This window comes from Canis lupus, chromosome 3, assembly GCF_003254725.2.
Source record: "Canis lupus dingo isolate Sandy chromosome 3, ASM325472v2, whole genome shotgun sequence".
In the NCBI taxonomy this organism is placed as follows: Eukaryota; Metazoa; Chordata; class Mammalia; order Carnivora; family Canidae; genus Canis; species Canis lupus.
Window position 1 is genome coordinate 25,204,789 of NC_064245.1, and position 22,420 is coordinate 25,227,208.

The 22,420-nt window shown below is 37.3% G+C and overlaps 1 protein-coding gene across 12 annotated transcripts in view; it reads right to left on the reverse strand.

Annotated features, from left to right (window-relative positions):
- Positions 1-22,420, reverse strand: part of ATG10 (autophagy related 10) — a 223,732-nt gene that overhangs the window by 81,012 nt on the left and 120,300 nt on the right. For all 12 annotated transcript variants that reach the window (XR_007409748.1, XR_007409750.1, XR_007409749.1 and 9 more), the window contains one exon: positions 6,508-6,646. Coding sequence is in view for 9 of the 12 variants with exons in the window: in XM_049108309.1 (XP_048964266.1) it covers positions 6,508-6,646 (139 nt within the window). In the remaining 3 variants the exon portion in view is untranslated. The remainder of the gene's footprint in view (positions 1-6,507; positions 6,647-22,420) is intronic.

The following is a 22,420-nucleotide window of genomic DNA, read 5'->3' on the forward strand; positions in this document are numbered from 1 at the left end:
TGGTTGTAAAACAGAAGACACTCTATACAAAGTGTTCTGTGGCTTTGATTCCAACCTCTTGGTCTGGCATCCCAGTACTCAGTATTTTTGGACTCCTGGCTCTCTTCAAACCGCAGTACCTCAAAGGGCAGCCTGGGTGGCTCAGCACCACCTTTAGCCCAGGGTGTGATCTGGAGACCTGGGATCGAGTCCCACATTGGGCTCCCTGCAGGGAGTCTGCTTCTCCCTCTGCCTGTGTCTCTGCCTCTCTCTCTCTCTCTCTCTCATGAATAAATAAATAAAATCTTAAAAAAAAAAAAACTCAGTACCTCCAGAACTTGGACCTACTATGCCTATAGCAGTACCTTGTGTATCAATCTAATTTGATCCTCTCCCCAGAGGATCCTCTACCTTCTAAGCATAGCACATAATACATAAACTTAAAGAGCTGTGCTTTGACGACTTTAAAGAAGGAGAAAAGCAATAACCTAGTTTCAAGGTGAGCAGTGTTCTTTTTCACCAGATTTAGAAAACAGGCTAATGAATTTCTGTGCTGTGCACACAGTAGGCACTCATGTATATTTTAATGGATGTTTCTCTTTTTTAAAAAACATTTTATTTATTTGAGAGAGAGCACAAGGAGGGGAGAGTCAGAGGGAGAAGCAGAATCCCCACTGAGCAGGGAGTCAGGACAGGGCTCAGTCTCAGGACCCTGGGATCATGATCTGAGCCAAAGGCAGATGCTTAACCAACGGAGTCACCCAGGCACCCCATGGATGTTTCAAATAGGAACCATTCTGCCAAGAGTAAGCAAAGAAATGTTTCTTCTTTCCAAAATACGAACCATTTTGCCAAGAGTAAGCAAAGAAATGTTTCTTCCTTAAGCAAAGAAATGTTTCTTCCTTACTCTATCTAAGAAAGCTAAAATATAGTCTATTGAAGGTAAGAAAATAAATTTACCTTTTCATGTCCTCTTCTGGCCCTTGGATCCACTTAAAATCTGTTGCTTTTTGTATATATGGTATTTTGTACTAACACAGGTTAGAGTAAATATTTTGGCTAATTAGTTCTCCCTGTAGTTTTGTTTCACACTTCTCTAGCATTTTTTTCTTTAAAACATTTTTAAAACTGGGCATGATTTTTCAATGGGATTCTATTCCCATCATATGTTTTATTTTTTTTAATTTATTTATTCATGATAGACATAGAGAGAGAGGCAGAGACACAGGCAGAGGGAAAGCAGACTCCATGCAGGGAGCCCGACGCGGAACTCGATCCCGAGACTCCAGGATGGCACGCCCCGGGCAAAGGCAGGCGCTAAACCGCTGAGCCACCCAGGGATCCCCCCATCATATGTTTTAAACAAGCATCCTAACTTTCCATACTATATCAAGTATTTACATGGTTCAACAAATAATTCTTATTAAATTTTCTCAAATGTTTGGAGTTTTCAATCTGAATATCTTTGTATTAATCAAATAACTTTTCATTATTTTTCTGAATAACTTTCACTGTTTGCTCTTAAATCTCATTTTATTTCCTAGAATCTCTTTTAAATCTACCAAAATTCGTGTTCCATTCCATTATCATAGCTTTATAACTTTATATAAGTAAATGTGGCACATTTGAACTTTCTTAAAGATTCTCTACAGTAAAAATAAGACTCTAAATTATCTGTCAAATCATTTTCAATGTTCTGCTCATTGTAATAATTAACTAGAATCATTTTGCTCCAATCTTTAAGTACCTCTCTAATCCATATTTTCTTTCCTGTTCAACAAGCTGCCTTAACTCTCACTGTGCTGGCAACCCTTCCAATCTATTATCTCTTTCATAATTTGACCTCAACGTATTTTTCCAAACATTTCTTCCAGTTAATCTTCGGGAAACCTTTACTCCAAACTGGCCTCGCACTGTTTGCCAAATATGCCATGCTCTCTTCAGCCCTACAGCTTGGCACTCACTCTCCTCATCCCCATTGCTTTTCCCAGCCTTTTCAGAAAAGCCAACCTGTAACCTTCTCTTGCAAGTTGTTGGACAGAGCCTTGGACATTTTACTTTTATTCTCCAACTTCTCCAACTCCATCTTTCTGTTTTCCTGTCATTCTTTTCTATGTACTCTAAAGACTTCTTGTTCCAGATCATGTTGAACAAGCCTCTTCTTCCCCTTCCTTGATGTTTTATACACTGCTTAAGTCCAAACTTTCCATTATTCTTACTTTTTTGCTAGCCTTTATCATGGTTTGCCTTTGAGAGATCATTATTTTTTGGCGATTTTTTTCTCTCTGTTCCTCCATGAGCATCCTTTGGGCATATAACAAGTGGACAAATCTTCCACATGAAATATCTGGGTTACGTTTTTAGTTCTATACTATTACTTCCTGGGCCAATAATAGAATGGATCTCCAGAAAGAACAGACATTCAGTTGCTGAATGGAAGAAATGTTTCCTTCCCTATTCAAAAGCAGCTCTTCTGACTAATTAAAGAAATATGTCAAAACAGTTCCCAAGAAGAACCCATATGTCAGCCAAAGAATTAAATATTTTGAAAATGAGAAGAACCACTTGGTCTATTTTTCAATAGAGATTGAGAACAAAGGAAAAGAAGAAAGAGCAGGAATAAATCAGAATTCAAGCTGAAATAAATATAGAAATCTCTAGTTGCAATGAAAGGGGAAACCATGTAAGCTTAGGACTCTGGTGAAGCCCTATGACATTATGTTTATAATTAAGGTTTTAACTACATTCCTAACACTTGCCACCAGCCTTTACCAAAACCAAGCTCTCAAAAAGGAAAAATAGGACATAAAAAGGTGCTGGAATCATGGGCAATAGACAAAGCCTTTTGCATGATACAAATACTCTTCTTTAAAATAGCATGCTTCAAAAATAGTTGGGTGGATGGATACAGTGAGCACTGAAGATGGCAGTATTTTGTGAGAATGGACTCATAAACTACTAAGCACTATCCAAATATAGGCTATTTATTACTATTTCACAGGAATGTAGTTATGTCTTACCCACTGCTGGGTAACAAATGGTATTGTGTTCCACTACTTCTTCCAAATTTCAAATGACAAAAGTAATTAGGGGAAAAAATAATACAGGAAAGGATTTATTTCTCTTCTTATATCCATGTTACCCCCTAGGGAACCCAGGTCCTAAACGTCCAAGTAGTAGGAATGAGAGGTACTCAGCAGCAGAATGCTATCACAATTTGGCTGTGTGCCTTCAAGGATCCAACAAAAATACATGTTTACAGAAGTGGAGCAGCTACTCAGCTAGTTTAGATGCCCAGTCTTTGAGTACTCAAGATTTTCCATTTTCCTTAGTCAACCACTTCTGCAATGTATGAGAAGGATCAAACTAAAGAGTAAAGGCACATACATGTTTTGGGTCCTGAGTTTCCCGGAGACAACAACACCACTCTTGTACATCTTCCTTATAATCTATCAGAGCAGTTCTGCAATTTAAAAATCAGGCACTATCACAATGTTTCCATCTTTGGGTTGTATGTAGAAATGGTTAGAAATCCCTCATCATTGATTAATTCAATAAATACTTGCTGAAACTGTATCACAGTTGATACTGTGGGTGTCAAAATGAATAAGACAAATAACAAATGTCACATACTTATTATTCTCTGTCTCTGTCTCTCTTTCTCTCTCTCTCTCTCTCTCTCTCTCTCTCTCTCTCTCTCACACACACACACACACACACACACACACTGCCATGAGTAAGGCTTATTACTTTGTAGGCTGTAGGTACTCACTATTAATTTCCTTCCTCCCTCTTTTTTACCTTACAGCTCTATTTTCTCACTTACCATTTTATAGGGGACAAACAATTCTGTAATACTGTGATATTACATATGATATGATGTGAAATGATGTGCTGTGATATGATATGACATGGGAGTGACAAAAGCATGTGCCATGTTAGCTGAATCCTAGGCAACAGTATGCCTGGTGGACACTGGCCAATATAGAGGAATAAGAAGTAATCACAATCCAATGGATTTGTATTTTAAGAAACACAATAAATATTTCTTCTAGAATCTAAACCAGCTGATAAAAGAAAAGATCATGTCAATTTAAATGGGAACTACTATTACTAATTGCTTTACTTAAAAAAAAAAGGTAGCAGAAGAAAATGCAGAGCAGAGCAACTAATTTTTACTAACAACCAAATGCAAAAGAAATTCTAAATATCTGTCAAAAACAGGGCTAAGTGAACTATTTCTGAAGCAACAAAAAAGACCCCTGAGCAAGAAATTTTATAATCATCCTCTTTCTAGGTCGGAACTCTGTTAGAATAAGACAAAGAAAAATCTGGACCTGGAGTAAGAGGAAGATGTTAGGAATCCACACTGACAGAGATCTGGTTAACAAACAGATGGAGAGCCAGAGTAATCAGATATCACAGAAAAAGGGGAATAAATGAAAAATTATGACTAGAGTAAAGGGCGAAACATTTTTTTGAACACCCATTAGGTTAAGTTAGTAGAAAAGAGAAAAGAAATTCTTAGGATATGATAAAAGAAAGAACCATTTTTCATATTTCTCCACAAGAAAACATTCAGTATGCTTTGACAAATTAAATTAGATATTTTAATGTACCTGAATAAATACCAAATGAATTCTGGAATTTGAAAAATCCTAATGCTCATTCCATACAACACAGAACGGGGAAGGAGGAACAAGGAAGGCTGCCACATAAAATAAGTAGCTCATTTTAGTTTTCTTTTATTAAGCATAAATAAAAGGTGTCTTACAAGTATATAGATAGGATCCAAGAAAGCTAGTGGAGTATTTGTTTATTATTATTATTATTTAAGAAATAGAAAACCATCATAAAGAAAAGATCTTAGGAAGTCTACAAATTTCATTAAAATATAATTGGACTTGCAGGAACAATTACTGTGCTGTACTGTAAGGGGAGCTGTTGGCACATAAGAGCAAAGTACACGTATGAGCTCATCTACCAGCCTAGGCAAGACCCACTTCCAGCTAGAAGCAGTCATGTTTCAACACCTCCGATTCCCTAATGCTGACAAGCTAAACAACTTGTTTTGTCTCTGGGAGCTCTTCTCTGGTGATTAACTGCTTATGGTGCATACTAATTATATGAAAGTACAGTATTGAAGAAGTAGTGTCCTATTTCCTCTACCTGCAGCCTTGATATGTCTTTGAATCTAGAAAGATACTAGGTAGAGCCACTGCAAACCAAATCCAAGAGAAATATTTCCCTCCCCCATGGTAAACAAATATATCCCCTTCTACTTTTTAGTATAACAAAGTTCACTGACAACAAACCTCCTTTAACCTCTGGGCTTCAAACCAAAGAGAATTACAACAATAAAGTGAGTGTTTCTAAGGCCTATAATAATCATATGGATAAATCTGCAGCAAGAGTTCGTGAATTAGTAACTATCAGTGTCCTCAATTCCCCAAGTCCCATGTTGAAAATTTACCCCAAATTGTCAGTTCTTAGGAACTGCACCTCAGATTAAAATCTTCTCACCAGGGAGTCTATGAGAATTTGTTCTTGTGTTTTAAATCCTAAGTGCTTGCTAAACCGCCAACACTGCAAAATTAGAGACCATTAAACAATATAAGGCAGCAAGTGATTAAATCTACCAAATACACATTCAAAGCAGCTTAAGCTACTTTTTAATTAAAAATAAAATATCACTGGCTAAATTCAGATGTCTTAGCTATCCAGAAAAGTTAGAAGGCTGTTCAAAATGCAAAATGCTGCTGATAAGGCCAGATAGAAAAGGAGAAATGAGAAATAGGGTAGGGGGTGAGCTGGGGAAGCAGTTCCTCTCCCTCCCCAAGCCCAGGGGGGCAAGGCCTTGCAGTGCTGACCCGGTTTAGTCAGAGGAATAGAAGGGGAGTCACTGCTGCCCTAGAGGGTAAGAACTCCATGTGGCTGCTGATTAAATAAGCTTTATTAGCCAAGGCCTCAGAGGAGACAGGGTGTTCCACCTTCTTGGCAAGGGGAATGAGTTGAGTAACAGCATGGCAGGAAGCTCCGGCAGTGGAGATGTATAGATGGCCGAAGGAAATGTTAGTGCTATTTTTAAATATAGCTTGAACTAATTGATAAACAGTTCTCAAAATAATTATTAGCATTTGGGGAAGGAAGCATGGGGGCTTTTGAGTTAGCAGAATTGCTTAAGACTGAAAGAAATTTTTACTGTAAAGTTACAAGTACATAAACATTGTAGCTTTAAGTTGTTCCTACTTGTTTAAGGAAAAGAGAAAGGGCCAGGGGGCTTAGTCAACGTTGGGCAGGAGGCCAAGAATCTGAAGATCAGACTTAAGGCTGGGATGATATCATTCACTCTGAAGTCTTGATACTCTTTCTAAAGCATGAGAAAATTTACTGGTAAAACCTTACCTCACCCACAGTTTTCTTATTTTTAACTCTATTTTTTTTCTCTCAAGAATAATTTTCTAAATCTGCTTTCTGCCTTATATGTAAATGTTATGAATTTCCATTTAGCAGGCGACATGGTCTTACCTAAAAAGCTTGCCCTAAAGTAAAGCACAGGCACTTGGTAGCTACAGGAGTACAAGACATGATACTCATATTTAATCACTTCGCTTCCCGTTGTGGTCTCAGTCTTTTCAAAATCATCCAGGGGTAATTCTAAAGCCTCCTGAAAAAGAGCAAAGCAAAAATAAAATGTGTTTATCAGTTAAAATTTTTAAAAATGGACATTAACACAGAAAGAGAAAGAGGAGGATTTCTTCTGGCAAAATAACAGTTAAATAAATATAGGACTATGAGGTAAGGAAAAGGGAGTTTCCAACATTAATGTTTAACGTTTGAGTCCTGGGTAAATAGTAAAACCAGAAAACATTAGCATTAAGTAATTCCAGATTGTTTTTGAGAGACAAAGCAGCTCTGGGTAAAGAAACAGGAAGGGAAAAAAAAAGCAAAAGATCTATTGCAACAGCAACACTGAAAAATCTTTACAATTTTAGCAACAAGACGATGGCTATACAAGCTACCTTCTTCCCTACCTGTGAAAGCTAAAAACATCCTAACAATTGAACAAGAGGCTGTGAAATGTCCCTGAAGATTCTATTGTACTTGCCAAAAGATGATTCATTGTGTGCTGAACAATTCCCAGTTCCATTTTGAATAAGAAAGTTATTGTGCAAGAGGTTGAGTTTGTTAGGTACATTTCAAAACCTGATATGAGTCTGTTTTCTTTATTATTGTGCTATCTGTGGTATATTTCTACAATAAATCTTGATATTTATAATAGATGGCAAATATTAATGCCAACTTAAACACGGTTTTTGTAAGCAAAGATGGTTATAGCCAGTTCACTTCTCACTAATCATTCTTTACTGGTGGATTTTTTATTATTATTATTTGTGGGTGTTTCTGAGGAATTTATCTTAATGTTTGGAAGCAATTAATTGGACATGTTGAGCCAGAAGCTAGGTTCATCCACACTCATTTATTTGAGTTGAAGAATTTCCTTTGAAATTAAATTAAGTAAAAGAAAAGCAGGTTGGTTTGGCTCATTTCTACCTCTCATTAAAGCAGTAACAACAATGAACAATTGGAAAGAGTTACAGGAAAGATTTCAAACTTTATCAATATGAAATAAGGTTTCCTGTGGAGATAAGTAAAGCCACAGACTACTCTCCAGATCTGTATCTGCTTTACTAATTCCCCACTCACAGTCAATTCATTGGGGGAGATATTACACTGGATAAATCACAACTGAAGATACTTACAAAATAGTTTTCACTAAACTCCAGTAAACACTATCAATTAAACACAACAAATTAAATAACCAGAGAGAAATCACTGGAATATATATTCCAGATACAGAAAGTTAATGCAGTAGTGAGAAAGAGATTTTTCTATTTTTTTATTTGAATTTTCATTAGGCAAATTTACCCATATCTCCTTTTGAAGCAGTTCTTCAAATCAAATTCTTTCTTTCTGGTCAAAGATTAGATTGTTTAGCATTTAGAATTTCCTTTCTTTTTAACATTAAAAGCAGTATGTCTTTGTGAAAAAAAAAAATCATTGCAGGGGCACCTGGGTGGCTCAGTCAGTTTAGCATCTGACTCTTGATTTCAGCTCAGGTCATGATCTTGGGGTTGTGAGATCAAGCCCTGTGTTGGGCTTTGTGCTCAGGGTGGAGCCTGCTTAGGATTCTCTCTCTCCCTCTGCCCCCTCCTCTTGAAAAATCACTGCAAATACTGTACAAGTACATAAAATAAAAAGTGAAATAAATTCCCCTCATCCCCACACTTCTATACCTCAGGTATGTAACCATTTTTAACAGATGACTGTATATTTTTCCAGACTTTTAGAATTTTTTGGCCAACAAACACATACACACACATACATCCACCCATCATTAATTTAATCATGAAGTATAGGGGAGCCTGGATGGCTCAGTCAGTTAAGGGTCTTGATATTGGCTCAAGTCATCATCTCAGGATAGTGTGATTGAGTCACGGGTCGCTGCATGCTCAGCAGGGAGTCTGCTTCTCTCTTTCTTTCTCTATCTCTCTGTCTCACCCCCTACTCCCAGTCTTTTTCTCTTTCTGTAAAATAAATAAATAAATATTTTTAAAAAGTAAAACCAAAAAATATTTAAAAATTCATCAAATACACAAAAATTAGAAACAAATAATGTTCAAGTACTTATGGGATATGGGAAAAGACATTCTCCTAAATTCTTGCGGAATATAAATTGATAACTATTTTTCTGAGGATTGGCAGTTATCGATTGATCTTTAAAATGCACATACCCTTTCATACAATATCCCCTTTAGGAATCTGTACCACAGAAAAAGAGATGTACTAGGATATATGTGCTATGATATGTATTGCAATATTAGTCGTAGTAGCAGAAAATTATAATCAATCTAAAATATCTAGCAATATTGAAATGTTAAAACAACAAACTATGGCATAGTCATGCAATGGAATATAGTGAAGTCATTAAAACACAGCAAAATATACAGCACTAACATGGCAGGACATGATAAGATGTCCATGAATGAAAACTGAAAAATTAAATCAAGGAATGTATGTGTATGAATTTTTTTTAGAGAAAGAGAGAGAGGGTGCATGTGTGTGTGCAAAAGGGGAGTGGGGGCAGAGGGGCAGAAGGAAGGGAGAGAGAGAATTTTAAGTAGACTCCTTCCTGAACAAGGAGCCCAAGGGGGGCTCAATCTCACAACCCTGAGATCATGATCTGAGCTAAAATCGGGAGTCAGAGGCTTAACTGACTGATTACATAAGAATGAAATCTTGACATTTGCAGCAACAGGGATGGAGCTACAGAGTATTATGCTAAGTGAAATAAGTTAGAGAAACACAAATACCATATGATTTCACTCATATGTGGAATTTAAGAAACAAAACAAACGAGTAAGAGGAAAAAAAAGAAAAAGGCAAACTAAGAACAGATTCTTAACTATAGAGAACAAACTGATGGTTACCAGAAGGGAAGTGGGTGGGTGGATGGTTTAAATAGGTGATGAGGATTAAGCAGTGCACTTGTTCTGATGAGCACCAGGTGTTGTATGGAAGTGTTGAATCACTATATTATACATCTGAAACTAATATTACACTGTAGGTTATCTAACTAGAATTTGAATAAAAACTTTTAAAAAATTGCTAACTTCCTCCTGAAAACAAAATCTATCTACCCAAAGCAATCTACACATTCAATGCAATCCCTATCAAAATATCAATAGCATTTTTCACAGAACTAGAACAAACATTCCTAAAATTTGTGTAGAATCACAAAAGACCACAGAACAGAATAGGAATAGAACAGATAGAACAGAATGGAAACCCAGAAATACACTCACAACTACATGGTCAGTTAATCTTAAACAAAGGAGGAAAGAATATACAATGGGAAAAAGATGGTATCTTCAACAAACAATGTTGGGAAAACTGGACAACTACATGCAAAAGAATGAAACTAGACCACTTTCTTACATCATACCCAAAAATAAACTCAAAATGGTTTAAAGACCTAAATGTGAGACATGAAACCATAAAAATCCTAAAAGAGAGCACAGTCATTAGTTTCTCTGACATCAGCCATAGCAAAATTTTTCTAGATATGTCTCCTGAAGCAAGGGAAACAAAAGTAAAAATAAACTATTGGGACTACATCAAAATAAAAAGCTACTGACTGCATAGTGATGGAAACAACCAGCAAAACTAAAAGGCAACCTACTGAATGAGAGAAGCTATATGCAGCAAATGACATATCTGATAAAGGATTAGTATCTAAAATATATAAAGAACTTATAAAACTCAACACCCCCCAAAAAAAATCATCCAATCAAAAACTGGGCAAAGGACATGAACAAATATTTTTCCAGAGGAGACATGCAGATGGCCAACAGACACATGAAAAGATGCTCAACATCACTGATCAAAATTACAATATCACTTCACACCTGTCAGAATGGCTAAAATTGACAACACAAGAAACAACAGGTGTTTCTTAGAGTGTGGAGAAAGGGGCACCCTCTGGCACTGTTGGTGGGAATGCAGACTGGTACAGCCACTCTGGAAAACAATATGGAGTTTCCTCAGAAAGTTAAAAATAGAACTATTCTATGATTCAGCAATTGCCCTACTAGGTACTTACCCAAAGAATACAAAAACACTAATTCAAAGGGATACATGCACCCAGATGTTAATAACAGCTTTATTTACAAAAGCCAAATTATGGAAGTAGCCCAAGTGACCATCAACTGATGAATATATGAGGAAGACGTGGCACACACATACAATGGACATTTTAACAATATTTGCTCTTCCAACCCATGAGTTGGAATGTCTTTCCATTTCTTGTGTCATCTTCAATTTCTTTAATCACTGTTGCTTTATAGTCTTTAATCACTGTTGCTTTATAGTTTTTAGTACTGATCTTTCACCTCTTTGATTAAGCTTATTCCTAGATATTTTATCATTTTTGATGCAAATGTAAGCACAGTTGTTTTCTTAATTTCTCTTTCGTGGCTTCATTATTAGTGTATAGAATGCAACATATTTTTGTTCATTGAACTTTACTGAACTCATTTTATCAGTTCTAGTAGTTATTTGATGGAGTCTTTTGAGTTTTCTATAAATAGTATCATGTCATATGGAAATAGTGAAAAACTTACTTTTTTCTTACACATCTGGATCCCTTTTGCTTCTTTTTATTGTCTGATTGGTGTGGCTAGGATGCAGTACTATGTTGAATAAAAGTGAGGAGAGTGGACATCCTTGTCTTGTTCCTGACCTTAGGGGAAAAGCTCTCAGTGTTTCCCCACTGAGTATGGCATTAGCTGTAGTTTTTCATATATGGCCTTTATTATGTTGAGGTATGTTCCCTCTACATCTACTTTGTTGAGGGTTTTTGTCATGAATGGATATTGTACTTTGTCAAATGCTTTTTCTGCATCTATTGAAATAATCATATAGTTCTTCTTATCCTTTCTCTTATTGATGTGATGTATCAGGTTGATTGATTTGTGAATATTGAACCATTCTTGCATCCCAGGAATAAATCCCACTTAATCGTGGTAAATGATTTTTTTTTGATGTACTATTGGATTTGCCTTGCTAGTATTTTGTTGTTGATTTTTGCATCTAGGTTCATCAGAAATATTAGCCTATAGTTCTCTTTTTTTTGTGGTGTCTTTATCTGGCTTTGGTATCAGGGTAATACTGATAGACTATCACATCTGCTATGAGGTAATACTAACAGAATTCCTCTTCTATTTTCTAGAATAGTTTGAGGAGAATATGTATTATCTCTTCTTTAAATGTTTGGTAGAATTCACCTGTGAAGCCATCTGGTCCTGGACTTTTTTTGTTTATTGGGGGTTTTTGGATTACTAGCTCAATTTAATTCCTGGTAATCAGTCTGTTCAAATTTTCTACTTCTTCCTGCTTCAGTTTTGGGAGATTTTATGTTTTTAGGAATTTCTTCCAGATTGTCCAATTTGTTGGCATATAATTTTTCAAAATATTTTCTTATAATTGTATTTCTGTGGTGTTAGTTGTTACTTCTTCACCAGAGCAAACTAATGATAAATACAATGACCTGGTGACTCTCCTGAGAATTATGCAAGTGATAAAGCCAATCCAAAAAAGCTACAGACTATATAATTCCATTTATAAAACATTTTTGAAATGACATAATTTTAGAAATTAAGAACAGAGAACAGATTAGCATTCTGGGTGGGTGGAGGCAGGTGGGTTATTATTACAAGAGAGCAACATAAGGAATCCTTGTGGGGATGGAACTGTTCTGTATCTTGACTCTCCTGGCGGATACATGAACCTACAGGTGATAACATTGTATAGGACCAAGTACACACACACACACAGAGAAACAAGCAAAACTGGGAAATCCAATTAAGATTAATGGATTGTATCAAAGCCAAGATCCTGGTTGTGATATTACACCATAGTTTCACAAGATATTACCTCTGAGGGAAATTGGGTAAAAGTACATGGGATCTTTTTGATTACTTATTACTGCATGTGAATCTACAGTTACCTAAAATATTTCTATTAAAAAATGAAAAGGAAAGATAGCGAGGCAATTTGAGTCTTGTTAAAAATGAATTAGAATGTCTAAGACTTCAGGTGCTAACAATATAGATGGCAGAGGGATCAGGTTAATAAAGACAGGCTAATGTCTGGGATTTGCTTTACAGTAACACAGGAGAGGGGTCAGTGGATGGAGGTATGGAAGGGGCATGATTGGCCATGGAATGGTAGCTGTTGGGGTTGCTTAATGAGTCCACTGGTATTCATTATTATACCATTCTGTCTACTTTTGTTAATATTTTAAATTCTCCCAAAAAATATTTAATAAAGGTTTCTGATACCATGTTGCAGTATAAGGAACCTTAGAACTTTAACAGTGAAAGGGACTTATTAAATCATTTCATTTGGCCCAACACTCACCTTGAAACAATCAACAAAGCCCAGAAAGATGGGTAATGTCACCTCTAGTTAGAGGCACAGGGAGGCCTGTAACCCATGTGGAGACACTGAAACATTGTTCTTTGTACTATAGTATGCCACTTTTCATTATTACCATACTTAATTTGGACTGATGTTCTGGGCAACATAAAATTAACAGTGACATTTTGAGTAAGTCTGTTAATATTTTTTCCTTTTATTATGTTTTTAAAAAAGGATTTGGGTATATTTAATTAGGTTTAAGAGTTACTAGAAAAATAAGTCAAATATACCTTTATTTTCCTCAAAATGTTGCTATTTCATTAAATCAGAAGATACCTGTGTTTACAAAATTACATTCATTCAAGGAACAAAAAGATTAAGTGGTTCACATTAATTATAGAAACCTTGATTTTATTGAATTCAATTAACAATAAGTTGACAGTGATCTCTCATTTAGAAAATCTGATATGAATTAAGCTTTACAACTAAATCCCATTAAACAGGGATCATGCTGAAGACACTTCATAGATATTTTATCGAAATCAAACCCAAATAGTGTGTGGGACTTAGGAAATGAGATCCATATCTCTATTTAGCCTACAGGGAAAAGTAATTGAAGAAAGAAAAACTTTTCTTCTCTCACCAAAAATCTCTATTACTATTACTGAGCAAACCTAAGTAACAAGCTTTATTCATAATGTCCCCTTGAGGAAAAAAAGAGTCTATTTATTTATCTTCTACCAGCCAGGACTTTAATTCAAACTTAACATTAATAGGTCAGAATCATAGCCAGGAAGCCAAAGCATGACAGGGGCGCAGCGCTGCTTCAGAGGCAATCTGCAGCCGTGTCCATCAGTGGACACATAAGCCATCTAATAACAATGGGAAAATGGGCTATGTAACAAACTTCATTTGATTTTCTTGAGCCAACAGCTTTTAATCTCTTCATACTTGATAAAGACGGAGGGCACCAGGGTGGCTCAGTCAGTTAAGCTGCTAGGGTCACGTCATGATCTTGGGTCCTGGGATCAAGCCCCACACTGGGCGCCACGCTCAGTGGGAAGTCTGTTTATTCCTCTGCCCCTCCCCCTGCTCATGCTCTCTCTGTCTCAAATAAATAAAATCTTTAAAAAAAAGAGAGAGACTGATAAAGCTTTTTGACAAACAAATGAAAAATCAATTCCTTAAAAAATAATTTTAATTACTAAAACTTATAAAGTGAATTAAATATAAAAATAACCTAAGTGGGACTCTAAGCAGAAGCAGACCTTTTTTGGTTCCACATGTTTTACGGTGGGGTGTTTTCATTATCTTGACTCCTAGAATGAATTTTTTCATGATCTCTGTGGCTTTTGAGTAAATGAGTCACACGAGCCTTTCCGAGTGATGCCATTCTTTCAGCAATTGTAAATGTAGTATCTGGTACATAAAATAGGGTTCAACACAAGGCAGACGTGTGTCTTACAGTCCTCAGGTGACATCGAAACAACAAAGGGTGGTCACCAACATGACCCCAAGGACAGCATCTCAGTGATGCTCCTTCTGGGATAATGTTCCCAGGAATATTATCACTACTATTCCTGATAGAAAGAAAAAGAAAGAAGAAAGAAGAAAGAAGAAAGAAGAAAGAAAAAAGAAAGAAAGAAAGAAAGAAAGAAAGAAAGAAAGAAAGAAAGAAAGAGAAAGAAAGAAAGAAAGAAAGAAGAAAGAAAGAAAGAAAGAAAGAAAGAAAGAAAGAAAGAAAGAAAGAAAACACCCATGATTCTTTGCTCTCCCAGCTTCCTCAGAAGGGAGAGAATTAGCATCAGCATGGCCAATGTGGGTTCCCACTGAGAAAAAGAATCTGTCTCCTGTGCGGGATTAAATCCTCCTCTGCAGCCTGGCATGCTCAAGGGCAAGACAGGAGGGAGGTGACACAGAAACCAGCCAAAGCACATCTGGCAGTTTTCTGAATGTTTACAGCTGGCTCCCTTGTGCTTCTTAGGCCCTGTTTCCTTTAGGATGGTGCAGGAGATAGCAGGGCAGCTTCTAGAGTCGGACACCTAGCAAATCAGATGAGTACAGGCGGACTGTGGAAGAGGCTGCCTCTTAGATTCCATGCCAGACAACACAGCTCCCCTGGTGGGAGGGAACAGTAATAATGCTTAATAGCACCTATCATATGCCAGTGGCGATTAGCCCTTCCGTGAGAACAATATACAAAAAGGGTTGTTTTCTGAGGAAAAAATCAGAAGGAGTTTTTAAAAGAAAAGTTTGGTTCTTGTCATCTACTTTTTAGGATTCCTGAGCAGCTAAAAGCAAAAGAGTTAGCAGGATAAGGGATTTTAAAATCTGACATTCCTTGGGGAAATCATGACTAGCTGAAGAAAGATGAATAGAATTTTACCTGGTATTCTGAGCTTCAGAATCAGTCAAATGTGATTCTGTTCGGAATTCCCCTTTGCTTGTTATATAAGAAAAACCAGCATCAGTTTACATTTTTTCAAGGTTTTTTTCCACTCTGCAAAGACCATCAGATGGGCAGGGGCAGGGGGACAGGTAGGGAATATTAAACATTTGTATTCTTGGGCTCCATCCCCAAACTTCTGCTTTTGAACTCAATACTTCTGGGATGGTACTTAAGCATCTGCCTTGTTTACAATGTTCCAGATGATGCTAATGCAAGTGGGCAGCAAGCCATTCTAGAAAGACTTGCTTCACATATACATGAGAGGTCCACTTCAAGATGCTTTACTTTTGTAGTCTATGGGATTGTAGTGTCAAGAAAGCCTTGGTGTTGGGCTATGCATTAACCAGCGTTGCCTTGAGTGGCTACTCATCGATGTCTTCAGGAGAATCGCTATCTCAGTGGTCTCCTCTCAGTGGGAACCCATGCACCTCTGTTAACCTAAGACATCATCAGCTCATCACCTCCACTCAAGGGACAGAGACCCTGGCTTTTTCCCTTATGTCCTCCTACTCCCCCCTCCAAATCCTTTATTTTCTCTTTTTCCTTTGAATTGATTAATTCTCGCTAAACTATCAATGGCCATTAATGGCTTTGTATGGTACTCCTGTTACATTCAGTTGTAGATCTGTAGCTAAAAGTCCTAATCAAAAGCAATCTTTACTAGTAGAATTTGGGGTGCCAAAATGAAGTAAGTTTTGCACTATGCATGTAACCATTAATGTGAAAGACTTGCCTTATAAGCCATTCTGTTTTAAAACCAGAGCCAGAAAATCCTTCCCTGTGCTACAGGGTAAATCAGTTTCCACTAGATTTATCCTCACAGAGAATTAGAAACAAGAGTCATCTTTTATATAATATCCTCACAAAATTATGAACCAGTGTATTGTCTTCAGATTTCTCTTTCCCACATTAAACAATCCCAGTTCTTCTCATTTTTCTTATATCTCTAATTCCAGAAGTCTCAAACGTTTTCTTAAAGAGCCAGAGAGTAAATAATTTAGGCTTTTTGGAACATAGGTCTCTGCCACTGTAGCAAATAACTAGCCATTAGCAGCAGCATGTAAACAAAAGGACCATACACAGTGAAACTTTATTTACAAAAACAAGGTATGGCCCATAGACCCCAGTTTGCACACCCCTACAAATCCTATCTCAAGGCTTTCTTTAATTTGATCGTGTTATACTTATATAAGTAGACAGCAGACCTTATCAAAGAAGCTTTATCTCCATTTGGTGAACTTTCCCCCTTTTCTATTTTTTTTTTCTATCTTAGAATGTTACATTGGATTTCCTGTGGGGATAAATTCTGAGCCTTAAAAGAATGATGCTAATTGAATCCAATAGGCTGAAGTTTGGCTGAAATCATTTATGAAAGCAGAGATAGCGCTACCCTAATTTAAACAAGTGAGACTTTTAAATGTCTTGATGAATAAACTGCAAATTCCTTCAGCATATGAATAAACTTCTATACTCAACTCCAGAAATGGGTAAATTTCACTGCCAAAGAATGAAAATGATAAGGTCTTGATAAACAGACCAAAAGGCAAGCATTGCAGTACTTGGAGAGTGTTGTGCACCCTACACATGGGGGGCCCTCGCACCGCATGCACGAGAAACAGCATATGGAGGAATGAGCAGAGAACTGGTCTCAAGGACCTTCGAGTAAGCCAGCAGCTAACCTCTACTTCCTCAGGACTGTGACAGTTAAGTGCATGCAAATATGGCTTCATTTGTTTGCTTGTTGACTTTTTTACCAGGAGAATCCCTTAAAGAGTTCTACAGGTACCTACCAGATGCCAGGCACTGTACTTGTGCCAGGACAAGTCGTGGTGTGACTTTGATTTTTTTTATTTAAAAAAAATTTTTAGAATTTATTTATTAAAGAAAGAACAAGAACGAGAGAGAGCGAGCACATGAGCAAGCAGGGGAGGGGCAGAGAAAGAGGAAGAGACGGAATCCCAAGCAGACTCTGCACAGAGCACGAGCACGAAGCCCAATGTGGGGCTCAATCTCACGACCCTGAGATCGTGACCTGAACCAAAATCAAAAGTCGCACACTTAACTGACAGAGCCACCCAGGCACCCCCATAGTGTTACTTTTAAATAATACTATTTCAGCATCAATGAGAGCACAATAAAAGTCCTCCTCTTTCTACTGGGGTGTGAGAATACACTCAAAATCTCAGATAAAAACAGCCAGATATTATAGAAACATAGCATAATCAAGTGTGGAAAAGGGCATGGAATAAAAAAAAAAAAAAAAAAAAGAAAAGAAAAGAAAAGGGCATGGAATTTGGAGTTAAACCTAGATTCGGTTCCTGGCTCTGCCTCTCACTGGATAGATAGATCACTTAATTCCTCTGAGTCTCAAGCTCCCTACTTATTAAATGAAGTCACTTTTCTCCCACTTTTCCCTTGTTTGAAGTATATTAAACAAGATAGAGTGTAAAACTATCTGACACATAGTAGATGTACAGATTAATTTATTCATTCATTCATCATCAAATGTTATAGGATATCTTCTGTGTTCTAGACCAAGGGTCAGCAAACATTTTCTTAAAGAGCCAGATAGTAAATATTTTCAGCTTTGTGCGCCACATGTCTCTGTCAAAACCACTCGACTCTGCCATCGTAGCACAAAGGCAGCCTAGACAATATGTAAATTGAGCGTGGCTTTGTTCCAATAAAACGTTATTTATGGACACTAAAATTTAAATTTCATATAATTTTAATGTGTCATGAAACACCACTCTTTTGATTCTTTTTCAACCATATAAAAATGTAAAAACCATTCTTAGCTTGTGAGCTGTACAAAAATAGGCAAGCAGGCATTAGTTTGACAACCCTTGATCCAGACACTGTCCTAGGATCTGGGAACAGGGGGCCGAACAACAGACACTGTGCCCTAAAGGGAAGAAATATGTTAAACAATCACACAAATAACAATGAAATTATCATCATAATAAGTGCTACTAGAGAAAATGCGCAGTCCCCAGAGTGCATATAATTTTACACATCTATAAATTCAGTGTGTGAGATTCTAACCTTTTTTGTTTCAGCTCTTTGAAGTATAAGCCAATTTATGTAGTGCAGACCTCTTAAATATCCCAATCACTGTTTCCCAAGGTTTATTTTTAGTTCAATGACCATACCATCCAACCAGATGGATTTTTGGGAGCAGTTTTTTCATCCACATTCACCAGACTCCTTATCATCTAGAATATGTCACCTCTGTAACCTCTAACAATCCAAGCTTCTTTCTCACAAGCTCTTCTTGCAGCCCACTAAAGGATCACCTTGCACACTTCATTCCGTTTACTAGTGTCCTCCTGCCCTCAGCAACGGCTTCTGATTGACAATGTCCTGTACAATTCCTTCTCAGCTTTGCACATACTCACATACATGTGCATATGTGTGCACAATGTGTGTGAACAGAGCATTACACATTCATTCTCTAGCAATTACTAAGCAGCTATTATGTGCTGGGCATGGTGCTGCCACTGGAGAGAGGCTGGTGAACAAAACAAACATGGCCTGTGTTCTCAAAAGAGCTTATAACCAGAGGGATTATAATTATTTCATTAAAGTGCTGCCAATGCTCTAAGAATGTAAGAGAGCCCCTGGGCCCTTCTCTGGTCTAGGGTCAGAGAAAGGCTGCCTCTGCCACGGTACACACACAGCCTAGGATGCGAGTGCCTCGAGGGCAGGGCTTATGCCTGTCTTATTCACTCAGGTATCCCAGGCATCCTGAACCGTACCAGGCAAATAACAGACATACGATCAATACCTGTTAAATGAAATAAATGAATGGAATAAGTGTAAACTTTCTGTTGCCATTTCCATTCCAAAAATCAGAGGGCGGTATATTTTTTTTTTTTAATTGTGACTCCAGGAATCAAAAAATGTAAGTAAGCACTCATCTTTAAACTGTGCATATTTACCTTCTGATCAATTATGAACATGTATTTCCATATACATTATGTACATCATAAAACTACAATTGAACAACTTAAAAAACAAATTTGAAGAACTGTTTTTCTATTAGCTGTTTTAGTTAGGTGATAATCTGAGCACTGGTAGAAGGAGCTTTCCCACCTGCTCTTTGCTCTGAGCACCAAAGAACCTTCACTGGCACCCTGTTCTCACCTCTTCTTTGGGCTTCTTGCCCATTTTGCACTCAGCTTTCTGGGCCAGTGGCTATGGCTAAATAAAGTCATAGAGTCGATTTTAACGTACGCGTTGAAAAAGGACCAAAATGGTCACACATGTAAATAGCATGCAAATGAGCACACTGCTGCCTGCCTTTCACTGGGCTCCCAGCTCTTGAGCAGTGAGGCCCGGGAGCCAGTCCTGATCACGGTTCGGGACAATCAGACAGCCACACACCAAATGCCCAGCTCTTGCCTGCCCAGCAGTCCTGCCTCTCTGCCCAGCACCGGGGGCATAGCCTTAACTCAAGACTGACTCTGAAGGGCCTTTCTCTTCATGAAGAATCTTGTTCTAATCTGCATATGAACAAAGAGCCCAAAGTATGATCAACACAATAAATAAAATGTTACAGAAAAATATAGTCATTTTATTAATGGTGCAGATACCTTTTTGCCAGTAATATTTTGATAAGAACAATCTGATATGCTCCAAGACCACCCAGTGGATGCCTGAAACCACAGATAGTATTTGAATCCTATACACTCTATAGAGTTTTCTCCTATACATACATACTTATGATAAAGCTTAACTTATAAATTAGGCACAGTTAAAGCTTAACAATAATAACTAATAATAAAATTGAATAAATATAACAATATACTATAATAAAGTTTATATGAACATGGTGTCCCTGTCTTAAAGTATCATATTTTACTGTACTCCTGTGATGACAGGAAATGATAAAAGCCCTATGTGATGAGATGAAGTGAGGTAATGACTTAGGCACTGTGACATAGGATTAGGCTACTACTGACCTTCTGAGGATCTGTCAGGAGGATCATCTGCTTCGGGACCATTGGTTGATGAAAACCAGACAAAGCAAACAGCAAACAAGGGCAGCTACTGTATATCACTGGCTGTGTTTAGTAAACCATGACACTGGCATTTCAATCTCCTTCTCCAGTTATAAGAGGTTTGTCTTCATGTTCTGGATGCTTTTCAATGAGTTGCTAATCAACATAGCGAGCTTCATACTATCGGCAGGTACAACACAGAGACAGGTTGAGAGTCATCCTTAATAACAGTAAATAAAAATCTTATCTGAAGTAGTCTTAGTTTCAAATTTGGACAGCTAATTTTTTGAAGGATCTGATTATATATCTTTACACATTGCCATTTTTTTGTACATTAGGGTTTCTTTGCAGGAATCTGTAAAGCCCCCAGTCTGACCAGTAGGAACTAGGTTAACTGAAATTGGATGGTATCATCCTGGTAAGTCTAGGCCACAAAAAACTGAAGTGTGTGACAAAGATCTGAAGGAGTGAAGGCACCACTATTGGCTCCTTCCTATCGTCTGGCTCCCCTTGTGCCTTTCGATGCCTTGAGTAACATGTGACCCCTGGTCTTCTGACACATGAACTGTGTGAAGATTCAGCATGAGGCCATGCTTACATATTAGCAAAGCATCATTAAAAAAATAAATAAGTAAAAGTAAATATAAATAGTAGTTCAAATGTTATTTCTTACATTTCAGTGAACTGTTTCTGCAAACTCACTGGGGTGCACATATCCACTTAAAAAATGCTATGCCAGTCATTCAGACCATTGTTAAACAAAACATAAAGAAGGCATAATTTATCCTTGTCATCCTCTACATTCAGTTATTCATGGCTTTGTTTTCCTCTTTTGGCACAATGCTTCCAAACTCCTCCCTTCTGATATGATCTCCAGAGCAAAAAATAAAAAAATAAAAAAAACCTGATAAATTTACCAACAGTAAATGTTACAAGCTAGGCATTTTAATCCAACAAAGAGTCTTTGCCTTTGAAGAGAAGTTTCCCTGAACAGGAAAATCTTAATGAAGCACCACTCACCATAGTTTCTGTAATAGAGAACACGACATGGGGAGCTGGGGGCAGTGGTGGCTTCTCTAGCACCCTTTAGAACACTCTGGATGACTGCCTAGTGTACTGAGAATGCCAGCCCCGTCAGTGACCATGCAAAGGGGCATGTGGGCATCACCAGTGTCTCACTATCTCTCTTTCAGGCAACAGAAACTGCTCCTAGAAGGAACTACAAACATTTGACTTCTAATTGCTGGATCCCCATGTCTCCCCGATATCAAGCCTGTGCATTCAACCACTTTTTCTATTTGTAATGGCAATGATAAATCACCTTTCAACAGAAGTTTCCAAATCAGAAAATAAAAGAAGCTTAAACTGGTAATACTGAATTAATGCATTTTCCTGGTTACTTATAATGGTAAAGCATTATTTGCATAGTGGGAAAAATGCAAATTTTATTAAAGTGCTGTTAGATAAGGCTTTTAGACTAACTTGCAGAACCCTAGAAAATTATACAGAGTGACTTGATTTGTCAATTCTAACCTCTTTGGAATCATTTGCCTGCACAGTTGCCACACTTGGAAGAAAAACCAAATCCAGAACTGACTTGTTTCCTAAATGAATTGGGAAGTTGTCGTTAAAAAGCATCTGCTACTTTATTGCATTCACGTAAAAGCATTCTTGTGCTGCTATAACGGACTATTGAGCAGATGTTTTAGAGCACTATACTCACAGCAATACGTGTATCATAAAAAAGATAAGGAGCTACAACGTAATTAATGATTTCAGTTCCATTATAAATGAATTTCACTTTTGTAAAAAAAAATGGATTTAGACTTGTATCAAGAACTTCAACTTTTAATTCAAGCAATTCACTTGCAAGAAAGTGAACACAAAATCATTTACAGCAATAAATAACAAAGGGTGAACCTCAGCCTTACAACCAACATGATGAAATCTGAGATTGCTTCTCCACACCAAATCACCCTACCACCTCACCAGGCATCAGCCAGAGAAT